This window comes from Carcharodon carcharias, chromosome 9, assembly GCF_017639515.1.
Source record: "Carcharodon carcharias isolate sCarCar2 chromosome 9, sCarCar2.pri, whole genome shotgun sequence".
NCBI lineage: Eukaryota > Metazoa > Chordata > Chondrichthyes > Lamniformes > Lamnidae > Carcharodon > Carcharodon carcharias.
Genome location: NC_054475.1, coordinates 103,982,760 through 104,007,419, shown reverse-complemented (window position 1 = coordinate 104,007,419; position 24,660 = coordinate 103,982,760). Strand labels below are relative to the sequence as shown.

At 41.2% G+C, this 24,660-nt stretch overlaps 1 protein-coding gene across 2 annotated transcripts in view; it reads left to right on the top strand.

The window, feature by feature from the left end:
- Window positions 1-24,660, top strand: part of LOC121282355 (transmembrane gamma-carboxyglutamic acid protein 3) — an 88,375-nt gene that overhangs the window by 52,698 nt on the left and 11,017 nt on the right. The window contains exons 1-3 of one of the 2 annotated variants that reach the window (XM_041196057.1): window positions 3,794-3,816; window positions 10,378-10,423; window positions 22,315-22,475. In XM_041196057.1, the coding sequence (XP_041051991.1) occupies window position 10,423; window positions 22,315-22,475 (162 nt within the window). In that variant the 5' untranslated portion in view covers window positions 3,794-3,816; window positions 10,378-10,422. Of the gene's footprint in view, window positions 1-3,793; window positions 3,817-10,377; window positions 10,424-22,314; window positions 22,476-24,660 lie in introns of those variants that run through there. The other variant, XM_041196056.1, reaches the window with a different exon arrangement.

Here is a 24,660-nt window from a genome sequence, read left to right as displayed (position 1 = left end):
ATTAACTTGACCTGTGCTGTTCAAAATGATAGATTGTGTGACTGATCAGTGTTAGACGCCTGTTTGATTGCATGATCATCCACTTGGCATGTTTCCAGCACATAGCTCACCCTAGCATTCTTACAATTGGGGTGCACTGTGTGGCTGTACTGAAAGTGTTCCGACTTACAATTTCAGTGTTTTGTACTTCCATAACACTGCTACCAGCAGTGCTATGAAGCCAAATTTTGGAGCCACTGACTTTTGTTTCAGTGTCATTTGATAAATTCACACTTAATTTCATCCTATGGACAAACTGGATATTACAGAGTATCAATAAAAAACCCACGAGTTGCATTATGAATATCACAGTTAGAGAAACATGGGACACACTAATCCGCATCTAAATGGAAAAATAAATGTTTGATAAAGGCTCATCCCTAAAACCATATCCTACTTTTACCATTCAAAGCCTGATCAACTTGCTATGTATTTCCAACATTTCGGGGGCTAAATTGGATAGCCCCCAAAAATGGGCGCAGGATTGCAAAGCATGATTGATTGCAATGCAGGCAACATGCCAATTCTGTGTTGCGCCTAGCCAATGAACAATGGAGCCAGTGCTGCCTTGGCATAGAAATCTTTGCACTAAGCAAGCCATTTAGCCCCTTGAACCTGAACATGGTTGCTTTGCGAACTGACTACATCTACCTGCCTTTGCCAAATATCCTTCAATACCTTTGGATTATGTATATCTATCAATATCTGATTTAACATTTACAGTTGAACTAGTCTAAGTTACCATTTGTGGGACAGATTTCCAAACTTCTACCACCCTTTGCATGTAGAATTCCTGGCTCTAGTTTTTAGATTATGTCCCCGAGTTGTAGACATCCCAACCAGCAGAAATAGTCTCTGCCTATCCTATCTGTCCATTGAAAACTGTCTCGAAAACTTTGATCAATCCTTAGCCATCTAAATTCCAGGGGATACAACCCTAGTTTGTTGTAGTCTTTTCTCGTAATTTAACCTTTAGTGTTCTAATCTAGAAAACCAGTTGGTGAAGCATAGAACTTGGAGGGGAGGCAATGGCGTAGTGGTATTGTCGCTGGAATAGTAATCCAGATACCCAGAGTAGTCCACTGGGGACCCAGTTTCAAATCAAAAATGGTGGAATTTGAATTCAATAAAAAAAAAAGCTGGAATTAGAAGTCTGATGATGGCCATTGTCGATTGTTGTAAAAATCCATCTGGTCTTTTAGGGAAGGAAATCTGCTGTCCTTACCTGGTCTGGTCCACATGTGACTCCAAACCCATAGCAATGTGGTTGATTCTTAAATGCCCTCTGAAAGGGCAGTTTGGGATGGGCAATAAATACTGGCCTAGCCAGTGATGAACGAATTAAAAAAAACAGTTACACATTACAAGCATACACTTCCTAACATTGTCACTCGACTCATAATCCAGAGACCCATGGTAATGCTAAGGGCACCAGTGTTCGAATCCCACCACGGCAGATGGTGAAATTTGAATTCAGTAAAAACCTGGAATTAAAATGAAACCATGGTCAATTGTCATGAAAATCTATCTGGTTCACTAATGATCTTTAGGAAAGGAAATCTGCTGTCCTTACCCGTTCTGGCCTACAGGTGACTCCAGACCCACTGCAATGTGGTTGACTCTTAAATGCCCTGTGAAATTGCCTAGCAAGCCACTCAGTTGTATCAAACCGCTACAAAGTCTAAGACAGACCACTCAGCATTGACCTGGGCACTGGCCTTCACTGTTGCTGGGTCAAAATTCTGGAACTCTCTCCCTAATGGTACTGTATGGACTGCAGCGGTTCAAGGAGGCAGCTCACCATCACCACCTCTAGGGCAACTGGGGATGGGCAATAAATGCTGGCCTCCCATGAAAAAATCAAAACTACAGGCTTAGTCCCCATGTTTATAGGGGTTCAAGTGAATCCACAGTTCATGCCGCCACCAAATACAATTGAACACAATTAATATAAAATTAATACTTATAGTTCAGGTTTCATATTGGTAAACCTATGCCTCACTCCCTCCAAGGCCAGTTTATTTTTCCTTATGTGTAATGCCCAGAACTACACTCAATATTCCAGGTATGGTCTAATCAGGGTGTTGAATAGCTGAAGCATGACTTCAACCCCCTTGTATTCCCGCCCTTGTGATATGAAAGCAAACATTCTATTAGCCTTTTTTGATTATTTGCAGTACCCATTCATGACATTTTAATGATCTATGTATTTGGACTCCCAAGTCTCTTTGGACCTCAAATGTCTCCACTTTTCACCATTTAGAAAGTACTTTGTCTACTCTGTTTAGATCCAAAGTGAATGAACTCACATTTGCCTACATTGAAGTCTATTTGCCACAGTTTTTCCCATTCACTCAGCCTATCAATATTTCTTAGTAATTTTATGCTTCTTGCAACTTCCCTTTGCAATAGGCAAATTTGGATCAGTGGATTTCTGTTATCATTTAAGTCATTAATACATTTGATAAATACTTGGGGCCCCAACATAGATCCTTATGGGATGCTACTAGTCATACTAATTACAACTCCCTTTGTACTTACATTTCCAACTTTCTTTTGTCATTTAATCTCTCCTGTCTTCCAATCTATCACAGACCCTCCCTTTTGTTTTTTTTCCCACCCTCACTTCTTTCACTTTCACTCTAACTTTCTGATGAAATGTCATCAACCTGAAATGTTACCTCTCTTTCTCTCTCCACAGAAGCTGCCTGACCCACTGAGTATTTCCAGCAATTTCTGCTTTTGTTTCAGGTTTCCAGCATCTGCAGTATTTTGTTTTTAGGCTACCTGGTTTATAATTCCCTGGTTTTCTTTTTACTTTTCTTAAAAAGCAGAGTGACATGCACAATTTTCCAATCTGAAGAAATTGTTCCTGAATCAACAGAGATTTGGAAGGCTATAGTCAGGGTATCTGTAATGTTCTCACCTAATCCCTTTTAACCCTGGGATGGAAACCATTGAGTTTGGACGATTTCTCTCTCTTTAATGGCAATGTTTTCTTCACTACTGTTATTTTGCTTAAGTTAATTTTGACAAGTCCCTGTCCCTAATTCAGTATTAGGTTCCATGGAATTTCCAGCTTGCTGACTCTACTCTAAATACTGGCGCAAAGTAATTCTTCAACGTATCTGCCATTTCTTTATTTTTATTGACAGTATGATCATTATCAATTGTTATGGAGCCCACATTGCTCCTCTTTTTCCTCATATAATTATAAAAAATTAGTGTTGGTTTTACTATCCCTTGCAAGTCTTTTCATGCTTCCTTTCAACAGCTGGTATTGTCTGTTTTGTTACTCTTTGCTGTTCTTTTTATCTGTTCCATTTTTCAAGATTTTTGCTATTTTTTGTATGCTTTTTCTTTTGGTTTTATTTTATCTCTTACCTCTTTAGTCGTCCATGACTGTTTTTTTGGCATGTAGAACTCTTGTCCCTTAGACCTGTACCAGTTTCTGTATCATACTAACTTCTTTTTGCACACCTGCCAATAATCTTCTGTCATTTTACCCATTAACAGAATTGCCTAGTTTACTGTGGGCAATCTCTGTCCTTTTGTATTGAAGTCAGCCATATCTAAATGTGTAATCTTAGTAGCTAATTTAGTTTCTCATTTTCAAACACGACATTGAATTTGAGCATGGGAACAGAGAGAGCGAGGTCCTGTATTGCAGGAGTTAAGGAGACTGTCCTGTGCTGTTTAGGTCAATGCCAGGAATCAGCCTCGAGGACCTGGATATAATACCACAGAAGTCCAGTGAGTTCATAACAAGTAGTTAAGGTCAGTAAATACATCTTCTAATGCCATATTCCAGCAAATGCACCACTAGCCTCAGAGACTGCTTTAATCCACACACCTTCATCTAATAATCCACACACCTAATAGCAACCTATGTCAATCAGGACTCATACCTAACATTCAAATGTTTCACTTCACCCTCACATACTTAGCACTCCTACAAACCTCACATCCACATCTCACAGCTTGCATTATCTCTCATTCAACCATGATAGCCATATCAGCCAAACGTATTGCACAACACTCACTGACCTATCTCCCCTGCTCTTGTAGAACAAGATGGCATGCAACCAGAGGCAACAAGAGCTCATCAGAGGGGGACAGGCATGTATTCCCCCCATTGTAAGGTGTTGGATAATGTTTGGTAGATCTTAATGAAATCTTCATAGTCTTAAGTAGGTTAATTGTATGTATTTATTGACTTCAAGAACTATGTACGTACGTATAGTAAAGAGTTCAAGCTGTCGCCATGCTTGTGCACACTGGCTCTGACCAACACTCGACTGACCCCTATGTGTCGGTCATGTGTTCTCTTACATCACCATGTGGGCGGTACTGTATTCAGTCCCACGTTAAAATTATGTGTGCCGGACCCTTATAGTATACCTCCCTCCAAGTCTTTTTCCAATGTATTTCAAGTTACTCTAGTTTAGCCTCTGTATTTATATTGTTATTACGACTCCATCTCCCCCCTTCAAATCTCTGAGTTCATAGGTTCAGACAGTCAGGAGGTCTCACAGTCCTTCCATATCTCATTCACACTACTGTTCGAGGAGTGATAGGCTCTGTGTCTGCAGGTAAACTCTGTTGCTTCACAGGTTGTGTTGGCATTTGCGTATCTTTTCATCCCCTTTTTCTATTACTTAGTATTGAACCACTCTTTGTTGATTCGGCAGTTGTGCTTATAGCAAGTTGTTTGTTCCATCACATTTCTTACAGAGTGGGTAAATGTGCTTTTCTCCATGTCCTTTTTCCTCCTTTTGTTGTTTGGGTCCTTGCAATGCCCTATGTGATGGAAGATGGCTGTTCCTGTTATGAGGATGTGGTTTTTTTAGTAAGCTCACCTTTATGTTTGGCTGTATGGCGTGCTGTCAGCAATGGACAGCTGCTACTTGGTTCCAGCATCATTTGTGGCACTGTCATGCTGGCCGGGATTTGCTCTGTGGCTGCAAAATTGACCTGATCAACAGTCATCAGAACCAGACGTTGAGGCTCTTCTGGTTGTTAGTTGCTCCCTTGTCTATCCTCCACTGGTAGGGTCATGGTAACCATCTGAGTGGTTGGCTGGTCTGACCAATGAGGGCTTTCTGGCACCAGTAATGAAAATGGACAAACCTGCTCTGCAAAGAGAGAAGACGGTTCAGAGCTGAGGTCCCAGTCAGGATACTCTTTCTTGTTTGAGCTCTCGGGAACTTATATAATTTATGTTAGTGATTGTCTCGACACCTTCTTTTGAGGAGATTCAGGACTACACAGGCATCTCTGCTCAAGAGTGAAAAAGACTGATTGCAGATGACATACATCAGCTCAAAGATTTTTTTGCTGCCATACCTTAGAGGTTTCAGAATGGTGCCTATGACTGGAAGTTGGTTTCCTCCAGACCCATAGAGCGGTGTCTCTGTTGTTCGAAGCTAGAGGTGCCTCAGCCACAGTTCTTTGCCTGGTGGGACCATAACACTGGCTTCAGTTTCCAATTTAAAGTTTGTAAGGTGGCCAATGTAAAAATCTAGGATCTTTGACCTCACCAAAAAAGCATGGCTGTGTATCCTTTTGGTGTGTAGTCTCAACCTCATGAATCATCTTTGGGTCTTCTGTGCATTTCAATGTTTTGGCCTTGCACAGTTTACAGAAGTGTCCAATTCTGTTACATTGAAAGCATTGGGCTGAAATTGTAGGACATTGATGTCACCTGTGAGGGATGCTTTGCCCCTCATCGCTGGCATGATCGCTCTACTGCAGTTAGGGTATTGCTTCCCTTGGCCTGGAGTATCCTGTTTCTGTGCTGTTTAACTGACTGAACTGTTGGGTTTCCTTGTACCTCAGTTCACTTTCTCCTCTAAAATGGACCTGTGCTGCACACTGTGTTCAGACTTCCTAACAATCTGGAAAGCTTTCTCAAGGATTAGATCTTCCTTTGCTTTCAGCATGTCTGAGAGTGCGTCATCTGCTACTCCTACAACTATTCTATCCCTGATAAGTTCAGATTTTAGGTCTCCGTATTGGCAGCCTTCAGCCATCCTGTACAGATCATTAATGAATGAGTTGACAGATTCTCCAGGCTGCTGGACATGATTTTTAAATTTAGTCCTTTTGAGGATTTTGTTACTTCTTAGGTTAAAATAAACATTGAATGATTTTAATGATTTTAGCACTTCTTCAAATTTAGCAGATGATTTGTTGATTCCTTGTCTAACGATAATGTCGTCTGCTATCAGGCCGACCATGTAAAGCAGTGTGTTAACTTGTTGAGCTTCTGTCTTTTTATCCAGACCCGAAGCAATCATATATCTAAGGAACCCTTTTCTCCAAAGTCCCCAATTATGTGATTGATCTGGGCCTTTAATAAGCCCAAATTGATCTGGAAGAGTGGATTTCTGATCCATGGTTGAAAAGTTTTACAGTGTAGGTTCAGCTTTAAGAGGTTGCTGAAATTCAAGACGGTTTGCTGTTTGTTTGAAGAAAAAGGGTTCACCCTGGTAGGCTCCCTATGTAATGGCGTTCGCACTCAGCCTTGAAAAAATTTAAACAATGTCATGTTCAAGTGCCAACTAGGGAATCAGGCTGGCCACAGTGCTTTTGGAAACAGGCTGCTTTGACTTTTAAAAGACTGAAAATGTTATTAAAAGAACTTCATTTTTTAGCCCATTCCTACTAGGCCCTTTGACTCTGCAATCTGTCAGTATTCAAACTGGCCTTCCACGAGATCTCTGGAGTCTTCAGCTGCACAGTAGAGATTTTTCTTCTGCTCTCTGCTTCCAACTCTGCTGTGGAACTTCTCTCAGGCAATCTTCCTCTGTGCCTTCACTTTAGGTGCTTTCAGTCAGGTCAGAATGCTGCTTCTTTAATTTTCCAGCCTTTGAGTTTCTGCTCCAGCTTCTCTGAGGTTCTGTTTTTTTTCCAAGAATGTTGTAGGGTGCTGGATACTATTTTAATAGGTCTTAATGAAGTCTTTGTAGTCTTAGCTAGGTTAACTGTATATGTTTAGGTACAAGAACTATGTACATATATGTAATAAAGGGTGCAAGCTAGGAACTGTCTCTATGCTTGCTTGTGCACTTGGCACTGTCCACCGCTAAACAACCCCCTAGGCACAGGTCATGTGTTGTCTCATATCACTGTGTGAACAGTCCCACGTAAACCCTACATGTGCCACACCCTTATACTACATTCCCCAATCCCAGTGGAGGAGACAGTGCTGGCCATTATTGGGATACCCATTGCTGGGGCCATGACCAGCAGCAGTGTTGAAACCATTGAAGATGATGGTATCCTTATACCTAATGTTCCTTCCCCCTCCTCACTTCTCCACGTCCCACACACTCTTCTGATTTATAAACTGCAAATGGTGTAGGCATGCATCACTTATTTTCCTCCTTCGTCTCGTATCAGAAATTTAAATTTGTGCCTTTTCCCTTTCAGATACCCAAGAGGTCTAAACTGACCAGGCAGTGGTAGAACACTAAGCAGAGTGATGAAGAAGACACCATCACTTGCTTTCACACTTGTAGCCACTAGCTCAGATGCTGACACTGCACATTTCTCAGAGGATAGATTAGAGGCAGAATCTGCATGTGGTGCACCAGGCATTAGCCACCTGCAGCCAGGGCAAGGATAGCACCAGCTAGCTGCAGGGTGAAGTCATACACTGGTTCCGCTGCTATAGAGAAATCAGACTAGACTTTGATGAGGTGCTCTATGGAACAATGCTGATGGTAAGTGCAACAAAATACTTGGTGCATTCATGGGCCTGTCAGACTGCCTGCAGTTGATCTCAAGGAAGATAGAGGAATCCAGCATCAACTTGGCACGACGCTTTGCATGGAGCTTTGAACCCATCCTTTCCAGAACGGAGATGGTGGCCAATTCCATTAGCACAACTGTGAACCCATCCTAATGCAGTGTCTGATGGCCGATGTTGATGCATCCATTATAGCACAAGCAGAAGCCATCCAAAGTCTGGGCTCTGCAGTGAACCTCAGACTGAATTCATCCAACGCCAGCTCGCTGCCACATAAACTTGGACTGCTTTTGCGCAAGCTAGACTGTGCAAAGAAGCTTGCAGAGTGTCACAACCATCCAAACATCTGACCTTCAACACATTACCAGGATTGGTGAGGTGCCTGCTCAAGGGAGTGATAGTGGTTGCATGAAGCACAAAACTGCTGTTGTCGCTCAGGAAGGCTGCATTTTGCTTCCTCCTACTGCTATTCCACCATTGCCCTTGCTGTTGCCTGTCAGCTAGCCAGCTAGCCATATTTCTGGTACCAGTGCCGAGGTGGTGAAGTCTGAAGTTGTACAGTCAGAACAGCTCAAGGTTATCCTGCAAGGCCACCTGCTGACTCCTCCACTGAAACTTGGCAGCTTTCCACCAACCATGCAACAGCCACTGGGACAGCACTTCATTGGTGCACTAAACAAAGAAAAGGCACATAAAGGACAGGCACTTGGGGAATGTCCATTGATTAGTTGACTTTTGTATGCAAAATGGCATGATTTCATTTGTAAATTTAGTTTAGAATGTATATTTGTGTTTTTTTTTATTTATTTAGCTTTTACCTTTGTTTTCTGGCCAAGTGGACACTGTGATGCTTAATGCCAGAGGGAACTTGTAGTATGTGACTGTTGATAAATGGCGGATTAAAGTTGTGATCTTAGAATCAGATAAGTTATTCATGGACACCCCAGACAGAAAAGGGCATGCTTATGTTGCCTCCTCCCTCCTTCTTCCTCCTCTTGTTCCTGCTTCAGTTCTTCTCCATGCTCCTCAGCTGCCATATAGTTGGTGACAATGGCTGTTCTGTCATTATTGCAAGGTTGTGCAACATGTAAAATAATGATGAATTGTGATGCCCCCTCTGCTGAGTATTGCAGGGCTTCTCAGAGTAGTTGAGGCAGTGGAAGCAGTATTTCTCTGTGCCAGTGGTCTGCTGCGTTTTGTGGGCTAGTGTAGCTATCACTGTATACATGCTGCGCATGTATGCACAGGTTACACACTGCACCATTATCAATGTGGTCAATGGATAGCTCTGGCCCCTTCCTCCCTCTTTCAGCAGCTTGTCCTTTTCTTTGTGACCTGCTCATTCTCCAAGTCATATTCGAGGGGGTAATGCCTACTAGTCGCGAACAACTAGTTTGCAGAAGCCTTGAAATTAGCAGCAAAAGTTCTTTATCACCTGCTATACCACTCTCTATAGGCTTTTCTAATTTGAAACAACTACAAAGAGCCCTTACAGAATCAGAACAATAGCCAGAAGAAATCAACCAATAATGAGCCTGAAAGTTGATGATCCCTTTAAATAATGCTGGTTGAGGGGTCCTTCCTTCTGCTGAATGTGTGTTTAGCTGTGCAATGTTAAGAGAAGATGTTGACTGAAGCTTTGAGCTCAAAAAGGACACTGCTGGCATCAAAAATGTTATGATCGGCATATTCCTGGCAACCATTCACTGTGTACTCGCCAAAGTGGGATCCAGCATGATTCACTCCAAAAGTGCGCATATATGCTATAGAGGGCAATTTGACGTTCCAAGGACACTTGTTGTCCCTAAAAAATACAGTAACAAGTCCAATTTCTCACTCTTAAGTATTTAGACACTTGGGTGTTGTCAACTTCCTGTCTTCACCACTATCTTAGTGTCTTTCAACTACTAAAAAATTCTCCAAAGAGCCATTTTCAAAGAATTTGTTCCATATTAATGTTATGTATAGACTCAAAGCATGTCTCCAGTCTTTCATTTTAGTGAGAAAAGTGAGGTAGGGAATCAAAGAGAGAAGAAATATTTAAAGAAAATCGGTGATGTATCATCAAAACTGCAATTTGCATACCTGAAAATTGCTGCAATTGTTTTAGGCTAATTTGTGCATGTTAATTTGTGGAAGTATTGACATTGGACTGCCAGCAGTGTAAATTTTCTTATTTATATGCAGCATTAAACATATTTTTATGAAAGCCACATTTGCTGAGTATTGTATTTCTCCTTTATCTAGTCATGTAAAATACAGTTCAAGAAATGAGATCATGCTTTGATGTAATCTCATAATGTAATTTTTTTTAAACTTTGCGGTGGGTAAGAATCTCCACAGCTGTTTTCCATTACAATCTGATGTTCAATTGGGTACTCATAAACAAGAGCATTTTATTGTCAGTCTCTGAATTATTGTGCAACATGGGGCTGTTATGTTTGACCTAACAATTGGCTGACAATTAATGAACACATTTAAGTGACTTCCCATGATCAGCCACTCTTTTTTCTCATGTTTAGCTTTTTGGTTTGATTTGGCCACTCACCTATTGTTACTGATAATAACTTCTGTCTTGTTGACAGGTATATGTGTTCTACCCAGGGAAGAACTTCTGCAGGCTAGCAAGAAGTGAGTAGAATCATTTTTGTTAATGACTTAATTTCAGAACTTAACTTGCAAGATTTAAAATCCCTTTCTTCATTTATTAACAGTATTGTCTCAAATATGCCCAATATGTGTTCTGGCAACCTTATTTTGTGGGATTTATAATCTGGGATCTTTTGTAAACATAGCAAACTGCAATGTTTATAAATCTTAAGGTAGAAGACTGGATAGTTTTAATGTTAGTGTTACAATCCTAGGTGATAATACTGGACAAGTCAGATCCCAGAGTGAAACCTGCCTTGATAGATCCTAACTTTTTTTTTAGAAACATGGAGGAAAGTTACTGAACAAATTCACAGGAGTCTGCTGATGAGCTTTTAGCACAGAATAAAATCACAAAATTGTTACAATGTAGAAGGAGGCCATTCAGCCCATTGTGTCTGCACTGGCTCGCTGATCATTTTAACTTAGTGCCAAGCTCCTGCCTTTTCCCCGTAATCCTGCACATTGTTTCTATTTAAATAAACATCCAATGCCCTCTTGAAAGCCTCAATTGAACTTGCCTCCACCACATTTCCAGGCAGTCCATTCTAAACCCTAACTGCTTACTGTGTGAAAAGTTTTTTTTCTCAAAAAATATTTATTAAACAAGAAAAATTAACTATATTACACCAGACAAAAAAGGTGGAAAGACCTCATTACAAACACAAGACGCTTCATACTCACACTCTTCCTTTACTCTAGCGATATCTTCACATTTAATCCAGCGACGAGTTACCACTAGCTCGACACAAAGTCTTCTTGCTTGGGACTGGCACAGTTGCAAATGGTTTTCTTCTGAAGGATTCCTGAGCATTCACTTGATGCTTCTCACCCAACTTGTATCTCTCCCCAAGACATCCAAAAACTGCACTCTAAACTCACTAGTTCTTCAACTGCAGAGCAAACAAATGAGTTCCCTAAACTCAGTCTTCCAGCAGCACCTTTGCTAAACTAATCACTTTACTGAGTTCTATAACTAGACCATAAGTAGGAGCAGAAGTAGGCCATTCAGCCCATTGAGTTTGCTCCGCCATTCCATGACATCATGGCTGATCCGATAATCCTTAACTTCACTTTCCTGCCTGTGTAGTCTAACTAGTGCCTTGTATAGTTTTAGCAAGAATTCTCTATTTTAATACTCCATTCCCTTTTGAAAGAAAGGCCAACATTCCATTTGCTTTCCCTATTACCTGCTGAACTTGTATGTTAGCTTTTTGGGATTCATGCATGAGGGCTCTCAAATCCCTCTGTGCTGTAGCTTTCTGCAGACTTTCTCCATTTAAATAATATTTAGATTTTCTCCTTCCTGCCAAAGTGCATAACCTCACATTTTCCCACATTATATTCCATCTGCCAAGTTTTTGCCCACTCACAACCTGTCTATATCCCTCTGTAGACTCTTCGTGTCATCCTCAACATTTGCCTTCCCAGCTATTTTTGTGCCATCCACAAACTTGGTGATAGTACATTCACTTCCCTCACTCCAAGTCATTAATATATATTGGAAATAATTGTGGCCCCAGCACTGATCCCTGTGGCACTCCACTAGTTACAGGTTGCCATGTTGAAAATGCCTCCTTATCCTAACTCTCTGTCTTCTATTAGTTAACCAATCCTCTATCCATGCTAGTATTCTACCCGTAACCATGGGCTGTTATATTATTAAGCAGCCTTATGTGTGGTACCTTATCAAGCACCTTTTGGAAGTCCAAATATATTACTTCTACTGGTTCCCCTTTATCTATCCCGTTTGTTACCTCCTCAAAGAATTCAAATAAATTTGTCAGGCATGATTTCCCCTTCATGAAGCCATGCTGACTGTGCTTGATTACATTATGCATTTCTAAATGCTCTGCTGTTACACCCTTTATAATAGACTCTAATATTTTCCCAATGACGGATGTTAAGCTAACTGGCTTATAGTTACGTCTTTTTTTGTCTCCCTCCCTTTTTGAACAAGGGTGTTACATTAGCAGTTTTCCAATCTTCTGGGACTCTTCTGGAATCTAAGGATTCTTGAAATATTACTACCAGTGCATCCACTATTTGTGTAGCTACTTCCTTTAATATCCTAGGATGCAACCTAGGATCCAGGGGACTGAACAACCTTTAGCCCTATTAGTTTCCCTAGTACTTTTTCTCTAGTGATATATATTGACATTATTTCCTCCCCCCTCCCTTTTTTGCCTCTTGATTATTTAGTATTTTTGGATTGCTGTTCATGTCTTCTACCGTGAAACTGATGCAAAGTATTTATTCAACTCCTCTGCCATTTCCTGGTTCCCCATTATTTTTTCCTCAGCTTCATTCTCACTTTGGCTCCTCTCTTCCTTTTTATACATTTAAAGACGCTGTTAATGTCCATTTTTATATTACTTGCTAGTTTCCCCTCAAAGTTTATTTTCTCCTGCTATCTTTTTTTTTGGTGATCTCTATTGTTGGTTTTTAAAACTTTCCCAATCCTCTAATCTTTGCCACATTGTATGCTTTTTCTTTCAATTTGATATTATCCTTAACTTTCTTGGTTAACCATGTTTGGTTTATCCCCTTCCTAGACTCCTTCCTCCTCACTGGGATGTATCTTTGGTGTGAGTCTTGAAAACTATTTTCTTAAATGTCTGCCATTGTTCATCAACCTTCTTTTCTGCTAAACTCCTTTTCCAGCCGACTCTGCTCTCATTCCTTTGTAATTATCCTTGTTTAAGTTTAGCACAGTGATTTCTGACCTAAGTTTCTCATTCTCAAGCTGAATGCTAAATTTAACCATGTTACGGTCACTGTTTCCTAGAGGATCTTTTACTCTGAGATCATTTATTAAACCTGCCTCATTATGCATTACCAAATCCAAAATAGCCTGATCCCTTGTTGAATCCACAACATATTGTTCTAGGAAACTGCCCCGAATACACTATATGAATTCTTGCTAGTGGGTACCTCTGCCAATTTGATTTTCCCAATCTACATGAAGATTAAAGTCATCCATGATTAACGTACTGCCTTTTTTATATGGCCTCATTATTTCCTGATTTATTCTCTGTCTTACAGAGTTGTTAGGGGGCCTACAGACTACTCCCACCAGTGCCTTCTTCCCCTTGTTATTTCTTACCTCCACCCATATGGATTCTACGTCTTCCAAGAACATTTCTTGCTATCGTACTTATTTCATCTTGTGTTAACAAAGCTACCCCACCACCTTTTCCTTCCTGCCTGTCCTTTTGAAAGGTCACATACCCCTGAATATTTAGTTCCCAGCTTTGATCTCTTTGTAACCATGTCTTCGTAATGGCTATAAGATCTTACCCATTAACCTCTATTTGTGCCATTAATTCATTTATTTTGTTCCAAATACAATGTGCATTCAAGTAAAGAGCTATTAATTTTGGGCAGAATTTTGCTGTCGGCTAGCAGGGGCCGGGGCCAGCTCACTGACATGTAAAATGAGGCGGGATGATGTCAGGGGTTACCCCTGACATCATCCCGCCCTATTTAAATTTTCAGGAAGGTGGGGACGCAGCAAAATCAGCTGTGTACCCACCGACCTATCAATGGCCAGTTGAAGCCATTGACAGGATCATTTAAACAATTAAAGGACCTGGCCGTCCAACCTTAAGGTTGGCAGCTAGGCCAGGAGCCCCGGCCAGCAATAGAAGAAACATGAAACTTCATCCACGGGCGGGATGAGGTTTCATGCAGGGTTTTAAACAATTTAATAAAGTTTTACTGTAATTTATGAACATGTCCCTTCTTATGTGACATTGTCACATGAGGGGGACATGTTAAGGATTTTTTTTTATTTCTATTTTTAATCTTTTTAAAAGTCAGTGATCTCCCTGAGGCTGCACTTAGCCTCAGGGAGACCTCCGCTTGCACGAAAGAGTGCACTCTCGCTTTTGGGGAATCCCACACCCCCCCGCCCGCACAGGAAGCGCATAGCACTTCCCGCCGGATGTCACGCTGGGCGGGCCTTAATTGGCTCGCCCATGTAAAATGGTGGCTTCTCCGGTGGGGATTGGCTCCCCGCCCACTGGAGATTGGGTTGGGCCTACCCACCTGACAGGCAGAAAATTCTGCCCTTTGCTTTTTTAACATTTTTTTCCCCTTTGGACCCTATTTGCTGCTGTTTTTCATGTTTGTACACTCTGTCCCTTCCTGTCACATTCTGCATATCATTACCTAAATAGCTGCCCTGCAATGCTGCTATATCCTTTTGCTTTGTAAGACTATGTATCCCTCTCCAAAACCCTCCCCCAGTACACTTAGTTTAAAGCCCTCTCTACAGCCCAAGTTATTCGATTCACCAGGACACTGGTCCCAGCACAGTTCAAGTGAAGCCCGTCCCACCGGAACAGCTCCCTTCTACCCCAACACTAATGCCAGTGCCCCATGAACTGAAACCCATTCCTCCCACACCAATCATTGAGCCATGCATTTAACCCTTTCACTTTATTTACCCTTTCACAGTTTGTCTGTGGCTCAGGTACTAATCCTGAGATTATTACCTTGGAGATTTTGCTTTTTAATTTAGCTCCTCACAACTGCGAGGTGAGAAAAAACATTTTCACATAGTGAGTAGTTAGGGTTTGCAATGCACTGGCAGGAAATGTGGTGGAGATAGGTTTAATTGATGCATTCAAGAAGGCATTGGATGATTACCTAAATAGAAACAATGTACAGGGTTACAAGGAAAAGGCAGGAGCTTGGCACTAAGTTAAAATGCTCAGAGCCGGTGCAGACATGATAGGCCAAATGGCCACCTTCTACACCATAACAATTTTGTTCAAATTCTTTGAGCAGAACCCCCTTTCTAGTCCTATCAATGTCGTTGGTACTAGCATGGGTGATGACAACTAGAATCCTCCCCTCCCGCTCCGAGTTCGTCTTCTGCCCTGAGGAGATGTCCTTAACCCTGGCACTGGGCAGGCAGCACAGCCTTCGGGACTCACGCTCATGGCTGCAAAGAATAGTATCTGTCCCTCTAATTATACTGCCCCCTTCCGATATTACGTTCCTATTTCCTCCCCCACATGAATGGCTCCCTGTACAATGGTGCCATGGCCAGTTCACTTATCCTCCCTGCAGCCCCCACTCTCATCCACACAACTTGCAAGAACCTCATAACTGTTGGACAGTTGCAGGGGTCGAGGCTCTTCGAATGCGACCCCCGGGTCCCCATACCTCCTTCACCTGCAGTCACACCCTCCTGTCCCAGATCACAGACTAAATTTGAATTACCTAATCTGAGGGGTGTGACCGCCACCTGAAGCAAAGCGTCCAGGTAACTTTCCCCCTCCCTGATGTGGCTCAATGTCTGCAGCTCAGACTCCAGCTCCTTAACTCAGATCTGAAGTTTCTCATGCTGCAGACACTTACTTCAGATGTGTTTCCTCTGGATCATCTTGGTATCCAGCAGCTCCCACATACTGCAGCAGCAACACATCACCCATCCAGCCATCGCTGTCATATTTAATTTAATTTATTAATTAATTACTCTAGTATCTCTGCTCTTTACATTTGAAGAATCCCCTGCTCGTTACACTTTATTGTAATTTTTTTTACGCACCAGTTTCAATCTTAACAAGCTATTTTTAAGAAAAGGAGAAAAAAAAGACGAGATCTAAGCACAAACTAAAGACCTTATTTTTACTTTAAAGACCAGAAATGAACACCAATCCTACTCATCAATCAGCTGCTTTCCCTGCACTCACATCTCTCTCTCCACACTCTTTAATGGTCTCCCGTCTCTCTCTCCACACTCTTTAATGGAATCTTGTCTCTCTCTCCACGCTCTCTAATGGTCTTGTTTCTCTCTCCACACTCTTTAATGGACTCTCGTCTCTCTCCGCGCCCTTTACTGGTTTCCCATCTCTCTCCACATTTTTTAATGGACTCTCATCTCTCTCCGCGCTCATTGATGGTCTCATCTCTCTCTCCGTGCTCTGTAACAGACTCTCATGTGTCTCTCTCTCAGCTCTTTAATGGGCTCTTGTTTCTCTCTCTGCGCCCTTTAATGCTCTCTCGTCTGTTTCTCCGTGTTCTTTAATGGAGTCTCGTCTCTCTCTGCCCGCACTCTTTAATGGTCTGTCATCTCTCTCTCTGCACTCTTTACTAGTCTGTCGCCTCTCTCTGCGCTCTTTAATGGTCTCTCGCCTCTTTCTCCGCACTCTTTAATGGACTCTCTTCCCCCTCTCTCCACGCTCTTTAATGGACTCTCATCTCTCTCTGCGCTCTTTAATGGATTCTGACTATTCATGTCAACTACTGTCCCCAATAGCTTTATAGTCTTTCCTATCAGAGAGCTTACAATTCCTATCTTTTCTCTGACACACACTGAACTCTCTTTTTTATGTCTATCTGTGTCTGTGCCATTTGACCACTATCACTGGACAACAGTAAACCTTTCCACTTTGTGTTTTGTTTCCAAATAAACTGAAATTTCAACCCCTTTTAACCTATCTTTTTAACTTCAGGGATTGTAAAACCTCATTAAATATGTATATATACAAACAAACAAACCCAAAAGACCTAAAACCTTTTAGCCGCAAGTCTATCCAGGCACCAAGGTTCATAAACAAAACCTCAATTGCCAGAAAAATGCAATATAAAACAAAATAAAACATTTTCTCCTTGTCAAAGACTTTGGCTAAGTCTCACTAAAATAACCATGTCCAGCTTTGTTCGCCTTGCATTGTGGTTGTTGTAGATGCCTTGGAAAATGTTCAGAGGAGAGCCACAAAAATGATACCCAGCTTAAAACATCACAGCTACCCAGATAAGCTTAAAAAGATAGAAAGATAGATCAGCTTGCTCTAAATGTCCTGGGACAATTTTATAAGAGATATTTAAGATCATTATGGAACTAGACTATATTCATATTCACAGATTATTTCAATCTGATAGGTTAGTTGGGGGGTGGGGGTGGTGGGACAGGGGCCATGCGTACAAGTTACCTAAGGGTGGAACTATCTTAGGTGTTGAGAGGTTGCTCTTTAACAAGAGGATAGTACACCTATGGAGCAAGTTGCTGGTTTGTGTTGATTCACACTTTCAAAAGAGAGCTGAACCAATTCCTACCTATGGCAAAGAAAAGGTAAGTAGAATGATAAAAAGTCGAGGAGATCACATTGATCAGGATTTATATTATTTATCATTTCAATCATCTAAACAGTTCAGAACTTTGCCCAATATTTTCCTCCTAAATTGGCTCTATGTTTCCTTAATCTGATTTTTTTTTTCTCTCTCTCAGGAGATTACATAGCTGGCATCAGGTTGGGGTTTGTGAATCATGACTGTGTGATCAGTTGAATGGATCAGCTGGGTTTTTTTTTTACTACCATTTTATGTTTATAATAGAAGCTGGCTGTGTTGTCCCCATGGGGCTGTTTGAATCACTCCTTGTCACTGGTGAGGATTTTTCTTGCAGCTTTTTTTTCATCTAAACCACTACATCCTGAACAATCTCCACTATTTCTCTCAGTCTGGAATATGTCTGTTCGTGGTTTTTGCTTTCCTACTTATTGCACTCCTGCAGATTTCAAGCTACAATGCACAAACTGCCTGGTTACATATTTAACACTTTAGGATTGTCTCAACTAATTATATACTAAGATAAAAGCAAAATACTGCGGATGCTAGAAATCTGAAATAAAAACAGAAAATGCTGTAAAAGCTCAGCAGGTCTGACAGCATCTGTGGAGAGAGAAACAGAGTTAACATTTTGAATCCATATGACTCTTCTTCATATGGACTCGAAACATTAACTGTGTTTCTCTCCCCCCAGATGCTGTCAGACCTGTTGAGTTTTTCCAGGATTTTCTGTTTTTATTTTAAACTAATTATGTGTTTGACATGAGAATTACTTTTTTAATTTATAGGAGGAAGGATAAAATGTGCTATATCCATGTCATTATGAAGTGCTGTATAAATACTGTGGCCACAAGGGCAGGTCAGAAGCAGGGGATTCTGCGGGAAGTAACTCACCTCCTGACACCCCAAAGCCTTTGCACCATCTACAAGGCACAAATCAGGAGTGTGATGGAACACTCTCCACTTGCCTGAATGAGTGCAGCTCCAACAACATTCAAGAAGCTCAACACCATCCGGTACAATGCAGCCTGCTTGATTGACACATCTTCCATCTACTTAAATATTCACTCCCTCCACCACTGGCACACTGTGGCAGCAGTGTATACCATCTACACTGCAGTAACTCACTAAGATTCCTTCGACAATACTTTCCAAGCTCGCTACCTCTACCACCTAGAAGGACAAAGGCAGCAGATGATGAGAACGCCACCACCTCAAATTCCCTTTCAAGCCACATACCATGCTGACTTGGAACTATATCATCATTCCTTCACTGTCGCTGGTTTAAAATCCTGGAACTCCCTTCCTAATAGCACTGTGAGGCTGTACCTACACCATATGGATTGCAGCTATTCAAGAAGGTGGCTCACCACCACCTTCTCGAGGTCAATTAGGGATGGGCAATAAATGCTGATCTAGCTTGCAATGCCTGCACCCCATGAACGATTAAATTAAAAAAAATACTGTTGTATAACTAGCTGTCAGAGGTGCATTTTCAATTTTGATAGTGGTGTTATTCCTTCCTACTCATGGAGAAGCCCTACCTCTGCGCTGGCACTTCTACCTCTCCATTTTGGTAGAGTATATTGGTACTGATTTTGGAAACATTGAGCTCCTGCTGCCAAACTGGAACTTGGCTTCCACTCATCCCAATGCGCGGTCTCTCCCATTGCTGTCACTATTGTGTGTCTGCTGCCTGCCATCTGCTTCCCTAAACCTCCTGCTTCCCTATCCCGCTCCCTGCCATCTGGTTCCTGCTCCTCCCCACTTTACCACTTCTTGCTCCCTTCCGCTTCCTGCTATCCATTTTTCCTCGTCCTCCTTCCACCCGCTTCTAACTGTCTGCTCCTCTATTCCTTCAACTTCCCGCTGTCTCCCACTACCACTTCCTGCTGTTCAAGTGGGACAAAGTGGCGTGGGGAGGTGGACAGCACAGGAGATGGACAATCAGGGCAAAAGAAGCAGTGAAGAGAACTGGGTGAAGCAGAAGGGAACAGGCAGGAGGGAATGGAAAGTGGTGAAACAGATGGCAGGAAGCGGTGAAGAGACCAGTGGGAAGTGGGAGAAAGCAAGAACAGTGTTGTGTGTTCTTTTTTCTCTCTGGTGTGTGTCATCTTTGATGCAGGCAGCTGCCTGGGATGTCACTGTTAATGTGTAGTGAGTGCGTCCCTTTGTCGTTGTAGCATCAGAAAACACAGCCTTTCTTAAAGTCTCTTCATAATATTCAGAAGTTGCATTTAAGGAAGGATGTTACTCTCCCATAAGCCTGGAAATTTGCAGTCATGGCTCTATATTGAAACTAAGTAAGTTGGTTTATAAAATACTTGCGTGGTCTCAGTCTGTATATAAGATATTTTGGAGCTTGACCACCATTCATTTACAGGTGTGCAAAATGGTGGAAGATCAATCTTTCTGGTCCAACTGTGATCAACTTTGCTTTTCCAGTTATTGGAAAGAAAGAATTGTATTCTGACAGGAAATGTAATCTGCACAGCCTGGAGCTCCTTTAATGACACAGTAACATACTTCAGTTTTTTTTAAAACACAAGCTAGGATGCTGTGTTGTTTTACTGTGGTTCACACACAGTATGTGATTTGATTATGCACACAATAGTATTTGACTTTAGAACACAGTTTTGCCCCAGAACATGACGTGTTTAAGGATTCATTTGCATCTCAAGCTCCATTATGAATGTGCTTAATCCCAAATTGGAGAATGCAGTGAATCGGGAACTGTAATGAAGCTTATAGTATTCAAGGTTAAGTTTATGACAATATGAATTCTTTACTCTGTGCTAATTTGTTCTGTTTTCAAGTGAGAGTGCAATGTGACTATTATCGCATTAAGGTGAAGCATGGCCCATTCTGTCAGAGCTCAATATCAGTCATAGAATCTCCTCAATGTAAGAGAGTAGATTGAGCAGCACCATTTTATTTTTTATTTACTCTTTCACAGGATGTGGGCATTGCTGACTTGACCAGCATTCATTGCCCATCTCTAATTGCCTTTGAGAAAGTGGTGCTGAGTCACCTTCTTTTGTGAGTCTTTGGAACTCTCTTCCTGGAAAGTTGATGGAAGCAGAGTCTTTGAATGTTTTTAAGGCAGAGGTGGATAGATTCTTGATAAGCAAGGGGGTGATAGGTTATTGGCAGTCGGTGGGATGCAGATTTCAGGTTACTATCAGATCAGCCATGACCTTATTAAATGGTGGAGCAGGCTCAAGGGGCTGAATGGCCTACTCCTGCTCCTTGTATGTATGTTCTTGAACTGCTGCAGTCCATGTTGTGTAGGTACACCCATAGTGCTGTTAGGAAGGGAGTTCCAGGATTTTGACACAGTGACAGTGAAGGAATGGTGATATAATTCCAAGTCAGGATGGTGTGTGGCTTGGAGGGGAACTTGCAGATGGTAGTGTTCCTTTGCATCTGCTGCCCTTGTCCTTTTAGGTGGTGAAGGTTGCCGATTTGGAAGGTGTTGTCAAAGGAGCTTTGGTGAATTGCTGTAGTGCATTTTGTAGATGGATACACACACTGTTGGTAGTGGAGGGAGTGAATGTTTGGGGTGCTGGAAGGGGTGCCAATCAACCTGCTGCTTTGTCCTGGATGGTTTCGAGTTTCTTGAGTGTTGGAGCTGCATTCATCCAGGTAAAGTGGAGAGTGTTACATTTAATAGTTTGATATCTGCATGATAGTTTTCAAAGCAAATACTGAAGCAAATAGATGGAAATTTTCATCACAGTACTGCCATCAATCCCAGTCTTACATTATTGATGCATTACTAAAGATAACTTTGTTGCTTGTCACAAGTTCAGTAGTAACAGGCACCTAGTTCTTCTGGGTCTCCTGATCAGCCTCCAGTTCCATTGGTAAACATACACTCATAGCTGCAGGGGGAATTCCTTAGATGTCATTACTTTGGCTATTCACTCAATAATTCATCAAAATGGCAAAGGTCATTTGCAGATGATTTCTGATTCTGCATCAAGGCTGGCTCACTTCAGTGTGAGATGACAGTACTTGTAGGTTGATTTTCCTGGACACCTAGCCTCCTATAATGTAAGGGCACTATAACTTGGTTCTTGATAGTACAAACACATACCATCAAGTATATTGCATTTAGTGAGCTAGTTTTTTTAATTCTTTCGTGGGACGTGAGCATTGCTGACAATTTGTTGCCTATACCTAATTTCCTTCGAGAATGGTCTGCTGTTAATCCCTTAACCATTGACAATTCTGTGTTTCTGTGCTAATATCTTGAAGGCTTATGGCCAAAATGACCTGTCTTTCTGTTTCAGGTAGTGGCTAACCTACTATTGATTTTCAGTATCTTGTGTGTTTAGCTAGCTAAATTGAACCTTTTACCTTTATTCTAGTTAAAGGACTCCATTGGGGTCTTCTAAAACACACACTTTCTCTCAAACTGCCAACATGATTGACCAGTAACAAGCTATTGTCTAATCTGTGGTTGGTGCCAGATCTGGTCAGCCCCAGATCAATACAGTATATTTCACCCTTAGTCGGTACTAGAGCCATGCAATGTTTTCCAATTCTGAACAATTCAGACTGACCTTTGAGGTGTAGCTTCTGTCTTTATTCCTGAATGGCAAACTCCATGAGATCTATACATCTTTTAGCAGTTCAGACCAGATGTAATACATTTGTGACTTTATCACTATTGTTATGGTACTTCAGTTCATCTCTCACATTGCTGCAAGATGTCCTGTTGGTTTTTGTAGGTATTGAAAACCTTTCTTAGGCTTAAGGTTTAAATATTCCCATTGCCCCTGTAGTGTTTCTCACATCCAAAGATGCCAACTCCATTCTGAAGCGATTTCCAAGAGCAAATGGTTTTCTGGAAGAGATCCGGCAAGGGAGCATTGAGCGGGAATGTATGGAGGAGATCTGTGTGTATGAAGAGGCAAAGGAAGTGTTTGAGGACAATGAGAAAACGGTGAGTGTATTCTTCAGATTTCACACCTTGCTCGAAGTGAGTAACGTTTAATTAGTACTTCATGTATATGTCATTATTGTGAACATACACAACTTGCTGCTTCTTGCCTGATTAAATTTGAATCTTGAACTTTTGGCAGGTTTTTTTAATTCATTAATGGGATGTGGGCATTGCTGGCGAGGCCACCATTTATTGCCCATCCCTAATTGCCCTTGAAGGTGGCAGTGAGCTGCCTCCTTGAATTGCTGCAGTCCAGGTTCCACACTGATACCAGGTATTGTTCCTGGTACTGCTGTGGATTCACTGATTTGGATAGAAATGCACCACCAAAAGTGGACTAAAATAAAAGCAAAAAACTGCAGATGCTGGAAATCCAAAACAAAAACAGAAACAGAAATACCTGGAAAAACTCAACCAAAGTGTACTGTTCAGTAACATCAGAAATTTGATATCCAGCTATTGCCGAGTAACTCTTTTGAGTACAAACCTGTTTCCATCTGTTTCAGATGAAGTTATATTGTTTCATAGTTTGCCAGTGTGAGATTTGAACTCTTGATCTTGGGGTTACAAACCCAGTACCATAACCACTTGGCTATTTAGGCCAAGCCCTACTGCTGAGTAAGCTGAACTAATCCAGATAGGCATTGATAGGGACACTACAAGTCACCTCAGAACTCTTTGATTAGGGATTGAAAAAGTCAGTCAGGGTTCACACTACCAATTACTATAAAGATATGCAGCTGAGAAATTCTGATGTGTGAATGTCAATTGAAGGCAGGGTTGCCTCTGATGTTCTCCATTGTTCACTAGTCTGCTGCTGCTAATTGTCGAGGTTTACATATGAAAAATGACTAGAGGCACTATTGTGAGCATACGCCAGTATAAATTGATACCTTAGGAGCGATAAGAAGAAAGCTGACAAGACAAATAGAAATTTAAGATCAGCATTTGTTGCCTGGTTTCTCCTGACACCCGTATCTGTTTCTATTTTCAAACATTGTTAATCTACATTGATATATAATTCAATCTATTCTCAAGCATCATATTTAGTAATTCTCAAAGGAATTTGAGTTTAGGAAAAAATAAGTTTTTGCTATATATTTAATAAGCTTTGTGCTTTAGAAGCAATTTTTAGTAGTTCTGGTTTTTAAGAGGCATTGCAGTTGTTGGAAAGTCAACAGGCTAATTTTGCAATGAGGCTTATTAACTTGACTTCAATGGCATCGCCTCTTTGCAAACTGCTACCTGGGTGAGTTAGGGCTTGAGGTGCTGATATTTGTTGCAGTAAAATGCTGTTTGGTAACATTTTTGACTGTTTAATCTGACAGTAACTACCAAGTGTGAACAAAATTTCTAAAGATGTATTCAGGTTGAACTTTGCATACTGCTGGGTTGCTTTGCATGTTGCCTTTACATCTCTGAAAATTCTATTGAATCTGGCACAGATTGATGAAATAAAAGCTGCCCCCAAATCGCTTGTTGTAAAGATTCAATAAAATGAATTCCTAATAAGCGAGAGGCTACAACCCACAATTTGGCACAAACTGCAGTCTTGCTCAGAAGCTTGATTATAAAATGAAAATGGCACTATTATACATTGAGGGGGCAAGGAAATTTTTTTCAGTTTGTACAAAGGCATATTGTGGGGGCAAAGTTGAAGGAGATTCATCCAGCACATAACCTGTGCTCTATCCACTTGGAAATGCTTGACTGGCAAAATTCAACATAGAAACAGGAATAGGTAATTCAGCCCCTCAAGCCTGTTATGTCATTTGGTGAGATCATGACTGATCTGTACATTAACTCCCTCCACCTGCCTTGACTCCATTATCCTTTAATACACTTGGCTAGCAAAAATTTACCAATCTCAGATTTTAAAATATTAATTGAGCTAGCATCCATTGCATTTTGTGGGAGAAAATTTCACATTTCTACTATCCTTTGCAGAAAAATATATTCATAATTTCTCTCCTGAATGGTCTGGCTCTGATGTTTAGGTTTATTCTCCTCATTCTAGATTCCTACCAGTGAAAAAGGTATCTACCCTCACAATCTCTTTGAAAATCAAGTCACTTCTTAACCTTCTATATTACAGGAATACAAGCCTACTTTATGCAATTTCTCATGATAACTTAACACTTGGAATCCTGGTATCATTCTGCATTCTGGTGAATCTGCATTGCGT